Raw genomic sequence first — 21391 nt, 5'->3', positions numbered from 1 at the left:
CAGTGATTATAAATGTCATTGTTGTATCTTCAGAACATAAACAATACACGTAACACTAGGCTGCTATTTTTTGGGGGGGAGCGAAATATGATGTACAAATATGCCAGTAACACACATAATCATCTCTGCCGTGGAAAGTGTCATCTACATCATCTGGCAGGGCGTAGAAACATGCAGCGGGAGATGTTCAATGCTCTGCCATCCCCAGCAGATGTTCCACAGACTCCACATGGCTATTATTCAGATTCGGGTTTAGAGAGCATTTTTAGCACATGTCGAATAGAGAGTCAACTAGGAGGTGTGATTGGGAGAGATTCCCCGCGGGGCTATGAGAACGGCTGACTCCTGCAGAAAGAACCGTGTCTCAACCGCAACGGCAGGACCCACTGCCTGACCTTGATTGGGCTTGAATGAGCAGATTCAATGGGTTTCTCCAGGGTCACATGGGTTGGGTCCAGGCAGGAGGCACTTAGGCACTGTAGGATTCAGGTGGTCTGTGATTGGTATGGGGAGAGAAGTGGAGGGGGTTAAGAGACAGATCTCTCTTAATTCAGACATTGCCAAAATGGCAATTTCCCCCTAAATAAGATGAATGAGGCGGCTGGTTGAGTGACGGGCTGATTGAACAGGTTGAGTTGAGGCTGTAGGGAAATCGAGTTGCCTGGTCCCATCAATGCCTTGGTGGGGAGGGGCAGGTGTACAGGGATGGGGTGTTTGGGTTTCATGCCTGGCCATCTGGAAACTCATTGCGGTGGCTAGATGGGGTAGATGTTGTGGGTATGTTGCAGTCCCACATTATCCTAAGAGGGATACCATCTCCATTAGGGGCAAGATCATCCAAGAGGACAACATTGGTGGCCGTTTGATTAATGTATTCGACATGTAATCCAACTACTCATATAGAATTCCCAAATAATGATTATGGAAATGACATCTTAATGTAACAGAAGTTAACCAATGGGAACAGTATAACATTTCCAATGCTCTGTTCATGAGTAGCCTAATTGTACATATATCACAACAAATGCATTCGTTTTGGAAAGCAGGCAGAGGCTATTGCGATCTTTCAATTTGGGAAGTATATTGCACTGTGAGATATTTTAGTGCTAGATTAGCCAGGCATGTAGCGCTTGTAACATGTGAGGGATGACAAAGAATGTGACCCTCTCAAATGACGGCTATTGGTGGTGGCTCGTAACATATGGTGTCAGGGAACAACAATACTGTTCCCCATTACAGTACTTGAAGCAGCAAGTCAGTGTTGCAATTATTTTGACCTGATTTTAAAGTAGACAGAAATCATTTTGTTACCTAACTAGCCGCTTACCCTCTATTCGAAGACTCAGGACATTGGATACCCCAGAGTTTATGGGAACCGAACACAAGAATGAATCGTCTACTTTTTGTTTCTCATCTCCTTATCATTCTAGCAGGTAAGCCATATTCTAAACATGTTGGCTGACTGATAAAATTAGTTTGCCATTTCTGTTCTGTCTGTTGTAACTTACCTTTTCCAGTATATTTTAGGTGATATTCAATCCTAAACAAGGAATTTGCATATTTTACAAATCGAGCCCATTAGTCATGAGATATCAACATAATTTGATAATTTCACATTGATTCTTGGTAATGCTTTATCCATTAGTTAACTATAAGATTTCAAATGTTATAAGAGGTATACTCTAGCTAAGCTAGTGCCTGTTGGAAATGTTGTCATTCTTTTGAAAGCCTCCAGCATTAGACTCTCTTGATTGACAGGGGTGTGTGCACTTTGTTTTTTAACCTCCATCTATTTGTGCTTGACTTTTGAGCCAGTTGATTCATATAGCCTATAACGTTTCCAGACGATAGTACTGTTTTCAATGTCTCAAAACGCCATTCATGCTTTGCTTCATACTATGTTCTTGCACACACTAGGCTTCGTTTCAAGGTCAAGTGGAAAATGAAATGAGATACCGCTCTGGCATGGGTCAAATATGTAACGGAAATAGCAGATGTCGAGTCTGAAACACTGTCTGTATTGACTGAGCTCTCATCTCTATCACCTCCAGCATCCCATGATGATAGTAAACCACTGGTATTTAACAGTGTATGAAATAAGTAGTTAGTCAGGAAGGAAGGAAGGCAGGCAGGCAGGAAGGAAGGCAGGCAGGCAGGCAGGCAGGCAGGCAGGCAGGCAGGCAGGCAGGCAGGCAGGCAGGCAGGCAGGCAGGCAGGCAGGCAGGCAGGCAGGCAGGCAGGCAGGCAGGCAGGCAGGCAGGCAGGCAGGCAGGCAGGCAGGCAGGCAGGCAGGCAGGCAGGCAGGCAGGCAGGCAGGCAGGCAGGAGTGAGTGAGTGGTGAGTGGTGAGTGAGTGAGTGAGTGAGTGAGTGAGTGAGTGAGTGAGTGAGGGAGGGAGGGAGGGAGGGAGGGAGGGAGGGAGGGAGGGAGGGAGGGAGGGAGGGAGGGAGGGAGGGAGGGAGGGAGGGAGGGAGGGAGGGAGGGAGGGAAGCCACTTAGTACATTTAATACTACTGTATTTGCACGTACATTAACCACTACTTATCAGTCTGCTGGTGCTGTAAACCCACAATCTCTCCATCTCTGCCATGTGAGCCACACATCAAGCTGTCCCTGTGTTTCTTATAGGCTCTGCCTGGAGCTCTGAGGATGAAACCCGTCTGGTGAAAACCCTGTTCACTGGCTACAACAAGGTGGTGCGTCCTGTCGCTCACTTCAAGGACCCAGTGGTGGTTACAGTTGGCCTGCAGCTCATTCAACTCATCAGTGTGGTAAGAAAAACGTCACACGATCCCATATCAACCAATATTTATCATGCAATTGACATCACTGCCAACACTATGTAGCTAACTGTAACTTCTGTCAGTCGAAGAGTCGGTTCTGTTTGGCTCACTCATTTTGACTATGGGAGCATTTGAGCCAGCATGGTTTTGTGCTGAGGTTGGAGTTTTAGTTGATGTTTTCTCAAGCTAACAAGGGATCAGTCACGTCAGGTGGCAAAAATGTTGAAATAGCTGAGGAGTTGAACAAGTTAGATGTTGCAGTTCTGTTATGGGAACAGTGGAGTGAGTTCTTGCCACAAGTTCTAGTGGATAGCAGTCAGGAGGAGGAATATGTGTTGGAAATAGTGAGGCTGGAACAGGAAATGGCAGTTGACTGGAGGGCTGCATACAGGGGAGGACGTTTGTCTTGCCAGTCAGTCAAAAGGCAGTTGTCTCAGGGGGCGAAGTCTTTTAAGGAGGGTTTTGAGGTATCCCCAGTTTGTGAAGCTAATCGGGTTCAAAAGGGTGCTGATGGCAAACCAGAGAGGGAGGATGATGATGTGTGTGGGGACGTAGAGGAAACATTATTTGCCAAAATAGACTGTGGCTCCCAGGAAATGGTTCTCCCTAGTGAGGAAGTTGATTATTGTGTCTCTAGCTGAGACCTTCTGGGTAGAGATATGTGATATAGTGTGCCCACTGCAATTTGAGGATGAAGTTAATTCAGGTGTCAATTTAGGACGATGTTCTATGTTGAGTTGATGGACAATGAACAACTAGGTTCTCCTTGTGGGCTAACTAATGATTTGGTTCCCCAAGTGATCTGTTAGATTCAGAGGTTGTCAGCGACTGTTTCCTTTAGCTGACGCATTCTTTCCCACAGTAGAGGAGGTTGTGTCACATCTGCTCCTGCAACGTCCTCTACTGCTCATCCTGTGTCTCCTCGACCTGCTGCCACTCCCCGGGTACTCTCTCCCTCTCCCTATCTCTCTGTGTGTGTGTGTGTGTGTGTGTGTGTGTGTGTGTGTGTGTGTGTGTGTGTGTGTGTGTGTGTGTGTGTGTGTGTGTGTGTGTGTGCGTGCGTGCGTGCGTGCGTGCGTGCGTGCGTGCGTGCGTGCGTGCGTGCGTGCGTGCGTGCGTGCGTGTGTGTGTGTGTGATTGTATGGGTGGAGACAGGTGTGAGCCGATCCCCACCAGCTGCAACCAGCTCCGTAATCAAGACCTCTAAAAATACTCAGCCCTGTGCCACTTCCATGCTGCAAGATCGTAATCTCTGCTCAGTCAGTCTATGTTTTGAGCCGTTTGTTCCTAGTCAGATCCTGTTATCCTCTTTTCCTTGCCTGATGCTGTCTTCCTCTCCGCTACAGTTCTGCCCGCTCTGACTCTGGTCCCTGTCTTCAATCCCACGTCTCGTCATCCTGCTACTCTGTCCTGCATTCCCCACTCTACGACTCCCTTTGATTCCCCTCCAGACCCACTTACCCTGGCTCAATCCCTCTCGCTCCAGCCTCAGCCTCCGTACCTGGTTTCCAGCAACACACCCGAACTTCCCCTGACCTGCACTCCATCTTCCCCAACTGTGTCAATAAATACCTTGATTACTTTGTCCCAGTCTCCTCGTCTGAGTCTGCTCTTGGGTTCCACTCTGCTTAACAGTACGAGCTGGCCAAAGAGATAAACCCAGCAGACTCTGCCACTCTCCACCAACCCTCATCGGCCAAGGCGCCCTGCTCGAGCAACATGACCAAGCCCTGAAGACCCTTCTGGCGCACGTCAATGAGTTTTCACAGAGCCTGTCTGACCTACAGGGCTGACCCTTGCTCCGACTCCTGAGCGTTAATATGGCAACCTCAGAGCTTAAGGAGCCCTTTTGGTACAATGTTCACTATTATTTGAGCAACAGCCCTACTCTTATGCTCGCGAACGGGCCAAGATTTCCTTTCTGATTGGCTGCCACAGTGGAGCAGCGCTTTCCTGGGCCACGGAAATGTGGGAGAGACAGTCCCCCATCTGATTCTCCTGCTCCAGATTCACGGAGGAGATTCAAAAATTATTCGACCACCCGGTCTGCGTTAAGGATGCTGCTAAACGACTCCTGTCCCTCCGTCAAGGCCCCTATAGTGTTGCTGAGATGTCATGTCAGTTTCACACCCTCGTTGCTGAGAGTGGCTTGAATGAGGAGGCCCTTCAGGGAGCATTCCGGAACGCGATCACTGAGACCCTCAAGGACGAGTTGGTGTCCAAGGATGAGCCTGATGGACTTGATGAACTCATCTCTCTCGCTATCCGCATCTACAACCGTCTCCCTCTCCTCTCACTCTCACTTGCGCTCTCGCTCGCTTGCGCTCTCGCTCTCGTTCTCGCTCTCCGTCTCCCTCTCCATAATATAATAATAATAATATATGCCATTTAGCAGACGCTTTTATCCAAAGCGACTTACAGTCATGTGTGCATACATTCTACGTATGGGTGGTCCCGGGAATCGAACCCACTACCCTGGCGTTACAAGCGCCATGCTCTACCAACTGAGCTACAGAATGTCCATCTCCGTCTCTCTCTGTGTGTGTGTGTGTGTGTGTGTGGATAGAGACAGGTGTGCTGGAGTCAGAGCAGATCCCCACCAGCTGCAACCTGTTCCATAATCAAGACCTCTATAAATACTCAGCCCTGCCACTTACACGCTGCCAGTTCGTAATCTCTGCTCAGTCAGTCTACGTTTCGAGCCATTTTTTACTAGTCAGATCCTGTTGTGCCTGTTTTCCTTGCCTGATGCTGCTTTCCTCTCCGCTACAGTTATGCCTGCTCTGACTCTGGTCCCTGTCTCCAGTCCCACGTCTCCTCATCCTGCTACTCTGTCCTGGATCCCCACACTACTACTCCCTTGAATTCCCCTTCGGACCTGCTTACCAAATCAAATCATCAAATCAAATGTATTTATATAGCCCTTCGTACATCAGCTGATATCTCAAAGTGCTGTACAGAAACCCAGCCTAAAACCCCAAACAGCAAGCAATGCAGGTGTAGAAGCACGGTGGCTAGGAAAAACTCCCTAGAAAGGAAGAAACCTAGAGAGGAACCAGGCTATGTGGGGTGGCCAGTCCTCTTCTGGCTGTGCCGGGTGGAGATTATAACAGAACATGGCCAAGATGTTAAAATGTTCATAAGCATGGTCCAATAATAATAAGGCAGAACAGTTGAAACTGGAGCAGCAGCACAGCCAGGTGGACTGGCCACAGCAAGGAGTCATCATGTCAGGTAGTCCTGAGGCATGGTCCTAGGGCTCAGGTCCTCCGAGAGAAAGAAAGAAAGAGAGAAAGAGAGAATTAGAGAGAGCACACTTAAATTCACACAGGACACCGAATAAGACAGGAGAAGTACTCCAGATATAACAAACTGACCCTAGCCCCCGACACATAAACTACTGCAGCATAAATACTGGAGGCTGAGACAGGAGGGGTCAGGAGACACTGTGGCCCCATCCGATGACACCCCCGGACAGGGCCAAACAGGAAGGATATAACCCCACCCACTTTGCCAAAGCACAGCCCCCACACCACTAGAGGGATATCTTCAACCACCAACTTACCATTCTGAGACAAGGCCGAGTATAGCCCACAAAGATCTCCGCCACGGCCCAACCCAAGGGGGGTGCGCCAACCCAGACAGGAAGATCACATCAGTGACTCAACCCACTCAGGTGACACACCCCTCCCAGGGACAGTATGAAAGAGCCCCAGTAAGCCATTGACTCAGCCCCTGTAATAGGGTTAGAGGCAAAGAATCCCAGTGGAAAGAGGGGAACTGGCCAGGCAGAGACAGCAAGGGCGGTATGTTGCTCCAGAGCCTTTCCGTTCACCTTCCCACTCCTGGGCCAGACTACACTCAATCATATGACCCACTGAAGAGATGAGTCTTCAGTAAAGACTTAAAGGTTGAGACCGAGTTTGCGTCTCTTACATGGGTAGGCAGACCGTTCCATAAAAATGGAGCACTATAGGAGAAAGCCCCGCCTCCAGCTGTTTGCTTAGAAATTCTAGGGACAATTAGAAGGCCTGCGTCTTGTGACCGTAGCATACGTGTTGGTATGTACGGCAGGACCAAATCAGAGAGATAGGTAGGAGCAAGCCCATGTAATTCTTTGTAGGTTTGTCATGTTTTGTCATTTATTATCTTGTCTTGTCCCTGTGCTTCCCATTCTATTCGTTTCCCTCTGCTGGTCTTATTAGGTTCTTTCCCTCTTTCTATCCCTCTCTCTCCCCCTCCCTCTCTCACTCTCTCGCTCTCTCTTCTCTCTATCGTTCCGTTCCTGCTCCCAGCTGTTCCTATTCCCCTAATCATCATTTAGTCTTCCCACACCTGTTCCCGATCCTTTTCCCTGATTAGAGTCCCTATTTCTCTCCTTGTTATTCGTTTCTGCCCTGTCGGTTCCTTGTCTAGAATTCACCGTGCTGTGTTTGTGTATCACCCTGTCGTGTCGTGTTTTCCTCAGATGCTGCGTGGTGAGCAGGTGTCTGAGTCTGTTTGGTTCAAGTGCCTTCCCGAGGCAACCTGCTGTTCACCTGCTGTTCAAGATCGAGTCTCCAGTTTGTCCTTGTCATTTCGAGTGAAAGTTGTGTTTTTTGATTGTATTTACTTTACTGGATTAAAGACTCTGTTTTCGCCAAGTCGCTTTTGGGTCCTCTTTCACCTGCATGACAGAAGGAACCGACCAAGGAATGGACCCAGCGACTTCAGACGCTCGTTACACTGCCGTCGAGATCCAAGGAGCCATGCTCGGCAGACACGAGCAGGAATTGTCTGCTGCTCGCCATGCCGTGGAGAACCTGGCCGCTCAGGTTTCCGACCTCTCTGGACAGTTCCAGAGTCTTCGTCTCGTGCCACCTGTTACTTCCTGGCCTGCTGAGCCTCCAGAACCTAGGGTTAATAACCCACCTTGCTACTCCGGGCAGCCCACTGAGTGCCGCTCCTTTCTCACGCAGTGTGAGATTGTGTTCTCTCTCCAACCCAACACATACTCTAGAGAGAGAGCTCGGGTTGCTTACGTCATTTCACTCCTTACTGGCCGGGCTCGAGAATGGGGCACAGCTATCTGGGAGGCAAGGGCTGATTGCTCTAACAAGTACCAGAACTTTAAAGAGGAGATGATTCGGGTTTTTGACCGTTCTGTTTTTGGTAGGGAGGCTTCTAGGGCCCTGGCTTCCCTATGCCAAGGTGAACGGTCCATGACGGATTATTCTATTGAGTTTCGCACTCTTGCTGCCTCTAGTGAGTGGAACGAGCCGGCGCTGCTCGCTCGTTTTCTGGAGGGACTCCACGCAGTGGTTAAGGATGAGATTCTCTCCCGGGAGGTTCCTTCAGATGTGGACTCTTTGATTGCTCTCGCCATCCGCATAGAACGACGGGTAGATCTTCGTCACCGGGCTCGTGGAAGAGAGCTCGCATCAACGGTGTTTCCCTGCTCCGCATCGCAACCATCTCCCTCCTCTGGCTCAGAGACTGAGCCCATGCAGCTGGGAGGGATTCGCATCTCGACTAAGGAGAGGGAACGGAGGATCACCAACCGCCTGTGCCTCTATTGCGGAGTTGCTGGACATTTTGTTAATTCATGTCCAGTAAAAGCCAGAGCTCATCTGTAAGCGGAGGGCTACAGGTGAGCGCAACTACTCAAGTCTCTCCATCAAAATCCTGTACTACTTTGTCGGTCCATCTACGCTGGACCGGTTCGGGTGCTACATGTAGTGCCTTGATAGACTCTGGGGCTGAGGGTTGTTTCATGGACGAAGCATGGGTTCGGAAACATGACATTCCTTTCAGAGAGTTAGAGAAGCCTACGCCCATGTTCGCCTTAGATGGTAGTCATCTTCCCAGTATCAGATTTGAGACACTACCTTTAACCCTCACAGTATCTGGTAACCACAGTGAGACTATTTCTTTTTTGATTTTTCGTTCACCGTTTACACCTGTTGTTTTGGGTCATCCCTGGCTAGTATGTCATAATCCTTCTATTAATTGGTCTAGTAATTCTATCCTATCCTGGAACGTTTCTTGTCATGTGAAGTGTTTAATGTCTGCCATCCCTCCCGTTTCTTCTGTCCCTACTTCTCAGGAGGAACCTGGCGATTTGACAGGAGTGCCGGAGGAATATCATGATCTGCGCACGGTCTTCAGTCGGTCCCGAGCCAACTCCCTTCCTCCTCACCGGTCGTATGATTGTAGTATTGATCTCCTTCCGGGGACCACTCCTCCTCGGGGTAGACTATACTCTCTGTCGGCTCCCGAACGTAAGGCTCTCGAGGATTATTTGTCTGTGTCTCTTGACGCCGGTACCATAGTGCCTTCTTCCTCTCCGGCCGGGCGGGGTTCTTTTTTGTTAAGAAGAAGGACGGTACTCTGCGCCCTGCGTGGATTATCGAGGGCTGAATGACATAACGGTTAAGAATCGTTATCCGCTTCCCCTTATGTCCTCAGCCTTCGAGATTCTGCAGGGAGCCAGGTGCTTTACTAAGTTGGACCTTCGTAACGCTTACCATCTCGTGCGCATCAGAGAGGGGGACGAGTGGAAAACGGCGTTTAACACTCCGTTAGGGCATTTTGAGTACCGGGTTCTGCCGTTTGGTCTCGCCAATGCGCCAGCTGTTTTTCAGGCATTAGTTAATGATGTTCTGAGAGACATGCTGAACATCTTTGTTTTTGTCTATCTTGACGATATCCTGATTTTTTCTCCGTCACTCGAGATTCATGTTCAGCACGTTCGACGTGTTCTACAGCGCCTTTAGAGAATTGTCTCTACGTAAAGGCTGAGAAGTGCTCTTTTCATGTCTCCTCCGTTACTTTTCTCGGTTCCGTTATTTCCGCTGAAGGCATTCAGATGGATTCCGCTAAGGTCCAAGCTGTCAGTGATTGGCCCGTCCCAAGGTCACGTGTCGAGTTGCAGAGCTTTTTAGGTTTCGCTAATTTCTATCGGCGTTTCATTCGTAATTTCGGTCAAGTTGCTGCCCCTCTCACAGCTCTTACTTCTGTCAAGACGTGTTTTAAGTGGTCCGGTTCCGCCCAGGGAGCTTTTGATCTTCTAAAAGAACATTTTACGTCCGCTCCTATCCTCGTTACTCCTGACGTCACTAGACAATTCATTGTCGAGGTTGACGCTTCAGAGGTAGGCGTGGGAGCCATTCTATCCCAGCGCTTCCAGTCTGACGATAAGGTTCATCCTTGCGCTTATTTTTCTCATCGCCTGTCGCCATCTGAGCGCAACTATGATGTGGGTAACCGTGAACTGCTCGCCATCCGCTTAGCCCTAGGCGAATGGCGACAGTGGTTGGAGGGGCGACCGTTCCTTTTGTCGTTTGGACAGACCATAAGAACCTTGAGTACATCCGTTCTGCCAAACGACTTAATGCCCGTCAAGCTCGTTGGGCGTTGTTTTTCGCTCGTTTCGAGTTTGTGATTTCTTACCGTCCGGGTAGCAAGAACACCAAGCCTGATGCCTTATCCCGTCTGTTTAGTTCTTCTGTGGCTTCTACTGATCCCGAGGGATTCTTCCTTATGGGCGTGTTGTCGGGTTAACAGTCTGGGGAATTGAAAGACAGGTTAAGCAAGCACTCACGCACACTGCGTCGCCGCGCGCTTGTCCTAGTAACCTCCTTTTCGTTCCTGTTTCCACTCGTCTGGCTGTTCTTCAGTGGGCTCACTCTGCCAAGTTAGCTGGTCATCCCGGTGTTCGAGGCACTCTTGCGTCTATTCGCCAGCGCTTTTGGTGGCCGACTCAGGAGCGTGACACGCGCCGTTTCGTGGCTGCTTGTTCGGACTGCGCGCAGACTAAGTCGGGTAACTCTCCTCCTGCCGGTCGTCTCAGACCGCTCCCCATTCCTTCTCGACCATGGTCTCACATCGCCCTAGACTTCATTACCGGTCTGCCTTTGTCTGCGGGGAAGACTGTGATTCTTACGGTTGTCGATAGGTTCTCTAAGGCGGCACATTTCATTCCCCTCGCTAAACTTCCTTCCGCTAAGGAGACGGCACAAATCATTATCGAGAATGTATTCAGAATTCATGGCCTCCCGTTAGACGCCGTTTCAGACAGAGGCCCGCAATTCACGTCACAGTTTTGGAGGGAGTTCTGTCGTTTGATTGGTGCGTCCGTCAGTCTCTCTTCCGGGTTTCATCCCCAGTCTAACGGTCAAGCAGAGAGGGCCAATCAGACGATTGGTCGCATACTACGCAGCCTTTCTTTCAGAAACCCTGCGTCTTGGGCAGAACAGCTCCCCTGGGCAGAATACGCTCACAATTCGCTTCCTTCGTCTGCTACCGGGTTATCTCCGTTTCAGAGTAGTCTGGGTTACCAGCCTCCTCTGTTCTCATCCCAGCTTGCCGAGTCCAGCGTTCCCTCCGCTCAAGCGTTTGTCCAACGTTGTGAGCGCACCTGGAGGAGGGTGAGGTCTGCACTTTGCCGTTACAGGGCACAGACTGTGAGAGCCGCCAATAAACGCAGGATTAAGAGTCCAAGGTATTGTTGCGGCCAGAGAGTGTGGCTTTCCACTCGCAACCTTCCTCTTACGACAGCTTCTCGTAAGTTGACTCCGCGGTTCATTGGTCCGTTCCGTGTCTCCCAGGTCGTCAATCCTGTCGCTGTGCGACTGCTTCTTCCGCGACATCTTCGTCGCGTCCATCCTGTCTTCCATGTCTCCTGTGTTAAGCCCTTTCTTCGCACCCCCGTTCGTCTTCCCTCCCCCTCCCGTCCTTGTCGAGAGCGCACCTATTTACAAGGTACATAAGATCATGGACATGCGTTCTCGGGGACGGGGTCACCAATACTTAGTGGATTGGGAGGGTTACGGTCCTGAGGAGAGGAGTTGGGTTCCGTCTCGGGACGTGCTGGACCGTTCACTCATTGATGATTTCCTCCGTTGCCGCCAGGATTCCTCCTCGAGTGCGCCAGGAGGCGCTCGGTGAGTGGGGGGTACTGTCATGTTTTGTCATTTATTATCTTGTCTTGTCCCTGTGCTTCCCATTCTATTCGTTTCCCTCTGCTGGTCTTATTAGGTTCTTTCCCTCTTTCTATCCCTCTCTCTCCCCTCCCTCTCTCACTCTCTCGCTCTCTCTTCTCTCTATCGTTCCGTTCCTGCTCCCAGCTGTTCCTATTCCCCTAATCATCATTTAGTCTTCCCACACCTGTTCCCGATCCTTTTCCCTGATTAGAGTCCCTATTTCTCTCCTTGTTATTCGTTTCTGCCCTGTCGGTTCCTTGTCTAGAATTCACCGTGCTGTGTTTGTGTATCGCCCTGTCGTGTCGTGTTTTCCTCAGATGCTGCGTGGTGAGCAGGTGTCTGAGTCTGTTTGGTTCAAGTGCCTTCCCGAGGCAACCTGCTGTTCACCTGCTGTTCAAGATCGAGTCTCCAGTTTGTCCTCGTCATTTCGAGTGAAAGTTGTGTTTTTTTGATTGTATTTACTTTACTGGATTAAAGACTCTGTTTTCGCCAAGTCGCTTTTGGGTCCTCTTTCACCTGCATGACAAGGTTAGCAGTAAAAACCTTGAAATCGGCCCTTGCCTTGACAGGAAGCCAGTGTAGGGAGGCTAGCACTAGAGTCATATGATCAAATTTTTTGGTTCTAGTCAGGATTCTAGCAGACATATTTAGCACTAACTGAAGTTTATTTAGTGCTTTATCTGGGTAGCCGGAAAGTAGAGCATTGCAGTAGTCTAACCTAGAAGTGACAGAAGCATGGATTAATTTTTCTGCATCGTTTTTGGACAGAAAGTTTCTGATTTTTGCAATGTTACATAGATGGAAAAAAGCTGTCCTTGAAATGGTCTTGAAATGGTCTTACCCTGTCTCAACCCGTCTCAACCCGTCTCACCTCAGCCTCCACACCTGGTTTCCAGCAACCCGCCCGAGCTTCCCCTGACCTGCACTATATCTTCCCCCTGTGTTTCAATAAATACCTTGGTTACTTCCTCCCAGTCTCCTCATCTGAGTCTGCTCTTGGGTTACCCTGTTCCACTCTGCATAACAGGTTGTGGTCCCTCTGCCGGTTGACCATGAGGTTGTTTGTCAGGGGTCGATGTTACTGACACTTTTTTTTACTACGCTGTGGGAGAGAGGAGATTCTTTCCGTTCATTTAGTGAGGATCTGGTCTGAGTTTTGCAGGGTGATACGGCTGTGTCTTGTAATGAGAATCAGGAGCTTGAAGAAGTGAGTTTGGTGGAAAAGCTAGATCCACCATTTTTGTCACTTCCTGTTAAAGAGCGGTTGAAAGTTCCTACAGCATGTAGGCCTAGTGTCTCCAGGTTAAGTTGGAGGAAAGTGGGGAGGCTAACAGTTCCCCTTCAGTTCCCCTCCAGCACGGGAGCAAAGAGACATTGGGGAACGTAAATGGTGTTCCTAGTGAGTTTGCTGAAGTTGTGGTCAACGTTCACTTGTCCCTGGTGGTGGGTGCACTAAGTCCAATATCAGATGGAGCTTGGTGCTTGTGATCATGGGCCTAGGGAATGGAATTGGTCTCTCCATTTAGAACTATAGAGGTTACAGGTTGTCCCTTGGTTTGGTTAAGTCAGACTTTTGGCAGGAAGAAATTAGCTGAGTGCAGACCAGTGAATTTGATGGTTTTGGTTGGTCTGGTTTTCTAGAATGGCGTTATCTCAGAGGTGAGGTTTTCTAGAGCCAAGTTTCATAGTTTTGCAGCTCTGGTGTTTATGGTGTATATAGTTTGGTCTCTTCAGTTAAATAAGTTTTATGGAAAGAGGTTGGGAAAGTATAGAAGTTTAGGACAATTTAGGAAAATATATACTGGTGATTGTTTTTTCTTTACATTTCTTGATGGGGGAGGTGTTATGCAGTAGGTAGTTTAGTGCTAACACACAGTTAGGCACACTCTACCAGGATACACTTTATTTTGTCACCATCTGAACAAATGGTAATCTGCTTGGATTGTCTGACCAAGATGTCAAGACGGAGAGGTCTCCTGTGTATATACATTGCATATGCTGATTTCTCACTTAGATGCACATCTTAAATCAGGTTACACACTAGTTAACTAGGCCTAAGACCCCTAGACTTAGCGAGTGCAACAATATCCGTCGGCTAATTATTGGTTTTGGAACAGTAGAAACTAAAATCAATTCCCTTTCTCTACAGGATGAGGTCAACCAGATTGTCAACAGCAATGTTCGACTGAAACAGGTTTGTTACTGCCGTTTCCTGTATCTACATTGCATTATACAGTAAATATGAGATCAAAATGTTTTCTTTCTGGCTATTTTGTAAGAGTAATTACAAGGAAAATCTAAGTATGGGTAATTATCATAAATTTCACCATAATTCTGAAGACAGTGTAAAATCCTTATAAGCCGATGAATAATGTTCATTTTCACTAAACTGTAATGGAACATTCTCTGAAAAAATCCCTATTGAAATGATCCCTCTCAGAATCAGACTTCAAGTCAAATAATCTACCTGATATTTTCCATTCATGCTCTTTGTACTTTGTACCGTCATTTTCCAGCAATGGAAGGATGTGAACTTGCAATGGAATCCTGAGGATTATGGCGGAATCAGAAAGATAAGAGTGCCCTCCACAGACATTTGGCGTCCTGACCTCGTTCTCTATAACAAGTAAGAATCAGGCCATATTTGCATCAAATGTCTTTCTCTTTACCATTCTCTCACTGATACTTTCCTTGATAAAAGGCCACCAGACAGACCGACTGTGCGTGACTATGTTTTCAAACCACATTACTTCTCCCTCTCTTTTCCCTCTGTGCAGAGTGGGTGAGAGCTCAGGTTGCAGCAGGCTAAATCTGGCTTCTATATCACAGGTTCCACCCACACCATATGCTGCGTCTGACACACTGCTGTTTCTCCCTGACAACCAGCTCCTATGCCACAGCAACCTGTACCAGTCTCAGCTCTGGTTGGTTGGCCTGCGATGGCAGGGCCATGCCAAGCCCCAGGCAGTGATGCCCCTCTGCGTTAACATTATTTCCTGCGTTGATGCCCGTGTTTGTGTGTGCCCACAGTGCTGACGGTGACTTCGCCATCGTTCACGAGACCAAAGTGCTGCTGGAACACACTGGCATGATCACGTGGAACCCCCCTGCCATCTTCAAGAGCTACTGTGAGATCATCGTGCTGCACTTCCCCTTCGACCTGCAGAACTGCAGCATGAAGCTGGGCACCTGGACCTACGATGGCAACTTGGTTGTCGTCAATCCCGTAACAATCATCAACATTTTGACATTTTTCCCCGATTGATCCCCTGTGTAACTCCTGTGTTACACATACACATACAGTCCATTACTGATTTAACACATGATTCTAAAAGCATGACATAATTACCACCAGTCCTGGGGAAATACCAATTAGGTTGATCCCTTCCTGGTCTGTTGCGTCTTCGCGACATCTTTTTATTTACCCGTCTCCACCAGGACAGCGACCGCCCTGACCTGAGTAACTTCATGGAGAGTGGAGAGTGGGTGATGAAGGACTACCGCAGCTGGAAACACTGGGTGTACTATGCCTGCTGCCCAGACACGCCCTACTTGGACATCACCTACCACTTCCTGATGCTGCGGCTCCCCCTCTACTTCATCGTCAACGTCATCATCCCCTGCATGCTCTTCTCATTCCTCACTGGCCTCGTCTTCTATCTGCCCACTGACTCTGGTTGGTGGAGCGTCCCGTCAATCATTTCAGTTCTAAATCCCTTCTATTGGCTGAAGATTAGCGGAAATATATTTTGTCTCCCAATTTCCGCATCATAGCTGCAACGTTGACAGCTCACGTAGTGGTTGTGTAGAACTGTACCTGCATTGGCTGGTACCGACAACAACACGCTTGTCCTTCTACAGATGTAAGATCTTAATTTGGCCACTCTTTTGTTACTGAGAATTCTCCTGCGCCGCAGGAAATTCAGACGAGCCTCGTGGTTTACATAAATTCACTGAAAACCTAGACTAACAGGCTGTTATATTAACAGTACTGCACTTATCATGTAGCCTTCTTTTGTTCGGCTATTAGCCTAACCACCAATCAAGCAGTGTTATGAACTAAACATTCAAATCCCGTTGCTGCAGGATTATTTTTCTACGACAATACTGGTCAAATTAAGATCCTACACCTGTATCTGTCTCTGGGCCTCGGTAGTTACTAGTAGCTACATTAGCTGTACCAGTGCTGTGTCTCAGCTAGCGTTTAGTCCTGTTGCCAGTGTGGAGGCCTACCTCATTACCCAGAGACCCTGTGTGCTGCCATGTCTGCGAACAGACCTTTCCTTTAATGTATAATGCATCACTGGCTGCCTTGCTCTGATGTGGCTGCTGCTACAGTATGGTGCTATGGAGGAGCTGTGATGCCAAATGGAAGCCTTTTAGATTCACGGATTTGACTGAACAGCAACACAAAGTTGACAAACAACACATAGTTCACATTCTAGAATCTGTGTGAATGAGGTCTGGGTGTGAATGTTCTCAACTGAAAAGAACACACACTTGGAATTCTATTGTCTGTGTGCCTGTGTGTATGTTTGCGTACGTGAGGTTGTTTGTGTATAGGCCTATGTGTATGGAAGGCTAAACGGGACAAAATAAATCACAAATTCCTTTGCGCTATCTTGCTTTTTGCTGTAGTAGGGCAATATTGTTCAAGCACCAATTCACAGAGACTCAGCTTTGAGTTCTTTTTATAAGCAGAATTCCTGCCCAAGTTTCAAGTTTTAATGTCAAAAGTACAGTGAAATGCCTTTCTTGACAGCTCTAAACCCAACAATGCAGTAATCAATATCAATGTAGCACTAAAAATAACATAACGCAGAACAAAAACACCTAATAAGAATACCAAGAGAAAGTAATAAGCTATGTACAGGGTCAGTTCCAATAGCGTATTTACAATGTGCCGGGGTACTGGAGTGAGAGAGGTAGATATGTATAGGGGTAAGGTGACTAGGCAGCATGATCTTTCAGCCATCCGGGCTGAAAGGAAGGTCGGAGGAGCTCAATTGGATCAGAGGCTACTCCTCCCTGTGGTCAGAATGAGTTGGTGCCCTAAAGGGTGTGATGGCACTGACTATCCAGAGGAACAATGTCACTGCTACCCTCTAACATTATGACCCTCCCATGTCTCTGTGAGTCAGTGTTGCTTCATCACTGTGAATTATGGCACTGTGTCTCTCTCTCTCTCTCTCTCGCTATTAGTCTCTTTCTCTCTGATCAATTATCACAATGATCACTTCAAACCCTCTTGTAATTAATTAATAGTTGGGGACCAACCAGAGTGGGGATTAGGCGAAGGCAAGACTTGAGACCAAATTACCATCAAACCAGCTCACTTTGACAAGAAAGCGATTGAATTGGTTTAATTCAGTTGTTAAGGGTGTCACAGCTGAGTTGAGCTGGGGCATTGGTGTAACTGTAATATTTGTTTAAGCCCAGTTATTAACTGCTCTCACAGTGTTTAACGTTGAATCCATTGTTCTGAATCTCAGTGGCCTCCCTACGAGCACATGTTCAGTCTCTGTCATGAGCCTCGTTTTTCCACTGAACTCCTCCAATCCGCCTGTGCGCCGTATGACTGACAGATTATGAAATGCATGACACGTGATAATGGCAGATCATTTGCGTGATTGCAAACTTCAATTGCGCCTCTCTCCATAGATGAATTCTGCAGTATGCGTCTGCTTTTGTTGACCTGGTTGTTGTGACCACGCGTGTCCTCAGGTGAGAAGATGACTCTGAGTATCTCTGTCCTGCTGTCTCTGACTGTGTTCCTGCTGGTCATCGTTGAGCTCATCCCCTCCACCTCCAGTGCTGTGCCGCTCATTGGGAAGTACATGCTCTTCACCATGGTCTTCGTCATTGCCTCCATCATCATCACTGTCATCGTCATCAACACCCACCACCGCTCCCCCAGCACTCACACCATGTCCCCCTGGGTTCGCAAGGTGAGCAAAGCTGGCACATTTCTACCAGTGATTTTACTTATTTTTGATCTAAAAATAATGTAGTTAAGAGCTTTTTATAGAATAGTGCTTTACTTACAGGGCTCCCAAGTGGTGCAGCGGTCTAAGGCACTGCATCTCAGAGCCTGCGGCGTCACTACAGTCCCTGGTTTGAATCCAGGCTGTATCACATCCAGTTGTGATTGGGAGTCCCATAGTGCAGCGCACAATTGTCCCAGCGTTGTCCGGGTTTGGCCAGGGTAGGCCGTCATTGTAAATAAGAATTTGTTCTTAACTGACCTGCCTAGTTAAATAAAGGTTAAATAAAAAAATATTTGGACTGTAAATGACATGGCATAGGATGACTTGTGTACTCTGGTTTGTGAATGTTATGAGTGTGTGACAGTTTAGAAATGTATGTATTTTGTATACGTTTTAACAAATTGTTCATGAAACAACATGACAGATCGTGTGGTATCAGTGGTGAACAGCTCATAATAATGTCCAGAACGGAGCACATGGAATGGCATCAAACACCTGGAAACCATGGAAACAATGTGTTTAGTGTATTTGATACCATTCCACTGATTCCACTCCAGTCATTACCACGAGCCCATTCTCCCCAATTAAGGTGCCACCAACCTCCTGTGAGTGATAGTAGAGGTAAATGTAAATGTCTCAACATTATTTTTGCCCTGTTAATAAGTGTTGCCCAGTACAGCCATCTAGTGACAGAAAATAGACGATTGCACTTGTTGACTGTATTACTGCTTTTTAAGCCTACTTTTGTGTTTCAGGAGCTAGAAAGTATCTGAATTAATATGTTCATCAATTAGCCTTTTATCTCATTGTATGCATTTTACCAGTCTATTTATTATTGTCTGTTATTACACAAAGTTGTAAAAGCTGCTGCTCTCTGTTATCATCTATGCACAGTCACTTTAATAATATATAATAATAATATATGCCATTTAGCAGACGCTTTTATCCAAAGCGACTTACAGTCATGTGTGCATACATTCTACGTATGGGTGGTCCCGGGGATCATAGGGCCAAGAGTCACTAGGGCCCAGAGTGTTACCTGGTCACTAGGGCCCTGGCGTTACAAGCGCCATGCTCTACCAACTGAGCTACAGAAGGACCACTACTAACCAGTGCCCCTGCACATTGACTCTGTACTGGTACCCACCTGTATATAGTCTCGCTATTGTTATTTTACTGCTGCTCTTGAATTACTTGTTACTTTTATTTATTATTCTTATCTGTCGTTTTTTTAAACTGCATTGTTGGTTAGGGGCTCGTAAGTAAGCATTTCACGGCGCTCGTAAGTAAGCATTTCACGGCGCACGCGACGAATAACATTTGATTCATTCATTCCTTTCACATTCTTTGCTTCCTAGATTTTCATTGACACCATTCCCAACCTCATGTTCTTCTCAACAATGAAGCGTCCTGCAAAGGAGAGACAGAATAAAAACATCTACGGGGCTGACTTCGACATCTCAGACATCTCAGGCAAGCCCACCCCTACTGCAGTCACCTACCAGTCCCCCATGACCAAGAACCCTGACGTCCGCAGTGCTATCGAGGGGGTGAAATACATCGCTGAGACCATGAAGTCTGATGAGGAGTCCAACAGTGTAAGACTATGGAATTCATTGCCGTCCTTCCTACAGTTGGTTTCCTTTATTAAAGATCTCCGTTGGCGTGTTTCTTATTGCTCTCCTCTTTTCCCAGGCCGCTGAAGAGTGGAAGTTTGTAGCCATGGTGCTGGATCACATTCTGCTGTGTGTGTTCATGGCGGTGTGTATCATTGGCACCCTAGGAGTGTTCGCGGGCCGTCTCATTGAGCTGAGCATGACACCGTAGCGGTCTGCGGAGTGTCCTGAGTAGGTCCAGATGTTTTTTTATTGACCTTATGACCTGACCAGGTAACACTCTGGGCCCTAGTGACTCTTGGCCCTATGACCTTAAAGTCACATGTTGCTTTATGAGGACTGTGCTTTTGACCCTCATACATTCATTATTATCGGGTGGTTTGAATTACTTCAGATCGCTGGGTGCATGCATGTTTATCTACATTTTCACTCGTGTATTATAGAACACTTGATCAATATTGACCGTTCTAATCAAGTTTTTGTCATCAAAATATTTGTTGTCTTTACTCAATATGTTTTGTTATATATTTTCATTCATCTTTAATACAGTGTTTAAGTAAAATTGATAGGCCTATTTGACACTGGTTGTCTATTTTCTGTGTCTTTTTTTGTCTTTATTTGACCAGGTAGGCCAGTTGAGAACAAGTTCTCGTTTACAACTGCGACCTGGCCAAGATAAATCAAAGCAGTGTGACACAAACAACACAGAGCTACACATGGAACAAACAAACGTACAGTCAACTACACAATAGAAAAAAATCTATATACAGTGTGTGCAAATGAAGTAAGATTAGGGAGGTAAGGCAAATAAATAGACCGTAGTGGCAAAGTAAATACAATTTATCAATTAAACACTGGTGTGATAGATGTGCAGAAGATGAATGTGCAAGTAGAGATACTGGGGTGCAAAAGAGAAAAAAAATACAATAAATAACAATACGGTGATGAGGTAGTTGGATGGGCTATTTACAGATGGGCTATGTACAGGTGCAGTGATCTGTGAGCTGCTCTGACAGCTGATGCTTAAAGTTAGTGAGGGAGATATGAGTCTCCAGCTTCAGTGATTTTGGCAATTCGTTCCAGTCATTGTCAGCAGAGAGCATACAGGTCGTAGTGGTAGGTAGTATATGGGGCTTTGGTGACAAAACGGATGGCACTGTGATAGACTGCATCAAATTTGCTGAGTAGAGTGTTGGAGGCTATTTTATAAATGACATCGCTGAAGTCAAGGATTGGTACGATGGTCAGATTTACAAGGGTATATTTAGCAGCATGAGTGAAGAAGGCTTTGTTGCGAAATAGGAAGCCGATTCTAGATTGGAGATGCTTAATGTGAGTCTGGAAGGAGAGTTTACAGTCTAACCAGACACCTAGGTATTTATAATTGTCCACATATTCTAGGTCAGAACCATCCAGAGTAGTGATGCTGTACGGGTGGGCAGGTGCGGGCAGCAATCGGTTGAAGAGCATGCATTTAGTTTTACTTGCATTTAAGAGCAGTTGGAGGCCACGGAAGGAGTGTTGTATGGCATTGAAGCTCATCTGGAGGCTAGTTAACAGTGTCCAAAGAAGGGCCAGAAGTATACGGAATGGTGTCATCTGTGTAGATGTGGATCAGAGAATCACCAGCAGCAAGAGCGACATCGTTGATATATACAGAGAAAAGAATCATCCAGAGAATTGAACCCTGTGGCACCCCCATAGAGACTGCCAGAGGTCCGGACAACAGGCCCTCCGATTTGACACACTGAACTCTGACTGATAAGTAGTTGGTGAACCAGGCGAGGAAGTAATTTGAGAAACCAAGGCTGTTGAGTCTGCCGATAAGAAAGTGGTGATTGACAGAGTTGAAAGCCTTGGCCAGGTCGATGAATACGGCTGCACAGTATTGTCTTTTATCGATGGCGGTTATGATATTGTTTTGTTTGGACCTTGAGCATGGCTGAGGTGCACCCATGACCAGCTCGGAAACCAGATTGCATAGCAGAGAAGGTACGGTGGGATTCGAAATGGTCGGTAGTCTGTTTGTTAACTTGACTTTCA

At 47.2% G+C, this 21391-nt stretch overlaps 1 protein-coding gene across 1 annotated transcript; it reads left to right on the top strand.

Moving 5' to 3' along the window:
• Nucleotides 1-1170: 1170 nt before the first annotated feature.
• On the top strand, nt 1171-19914 carry LOC124043275 (acetylcholine receptor subunit alpha-like). The gene is made up of 9 exons (XM_046361684.1): nt 1171-1433; nt 2628-2770; nt 13895-13939; nt 14262-14371; nt 14776-14971; nt 15184-15421; nt 17470-17693; nt 19091-19330; nt 19428-19914. Exons 1-9 carry the CDS (start codon nt 1388-1390, stop codon nt 19557-19559), a joined length of 1374 nt encoding a protein of 457 aa, XP_046217640.1. The 5' UTR covers nt 1171-1387; the 3' UTR covers nt 19560-19914.
• Nucleotides 19915-21391: the final 1477 nt, after the last annotated feature.

This window comes from Oncorhynchus gorbuscha, linkage group LG01 (genome assembly GCF_021184085.1).
Source record: "Oncorhynchus gorbuscha isolate QuinsamMale2020 ecotype Even-year linkage group LG01, OgorEven_v1.0, whole genome shotgun sequence".
Lineage (NCBI taxonomy): Eukaryota > Metazoa > Chordata > Actinopteri > Salmoniformes > Salmonidae > Oncorhynchus > Oncorhynchus gorbuscha.
The sequence above is the reverse complement of the archived record's forward strand: the minus strand, read 5'-3'. Positions and strand labels throughout refer to the sequence as shown.

Bases quoted from the DNA above. Each gene is read 5' to 3' on its own strand.
- LOC124043275 (XM_046361684.1), top strand. From the start codon at position 1,388: ATGAATCGTCTACTTTTTGTTTCTCATCTCCTTATCATTCTAGCAG. The intron at 15,422-17,469 runs GTTGGTGGAGCG...GCGTGTCCTCAG, and splicing joins CTATCTGCCCACTGACTCTG to GTGAGAAGATGACTCTGAGT. The intron at 19,331-19,427 runs GTAAGACTATGG...CTCTTTTCCCAG, and splicing joins CTGATGAGGAGTCCAACAGT to GCCGCTGAAGAGTGGAAGTT.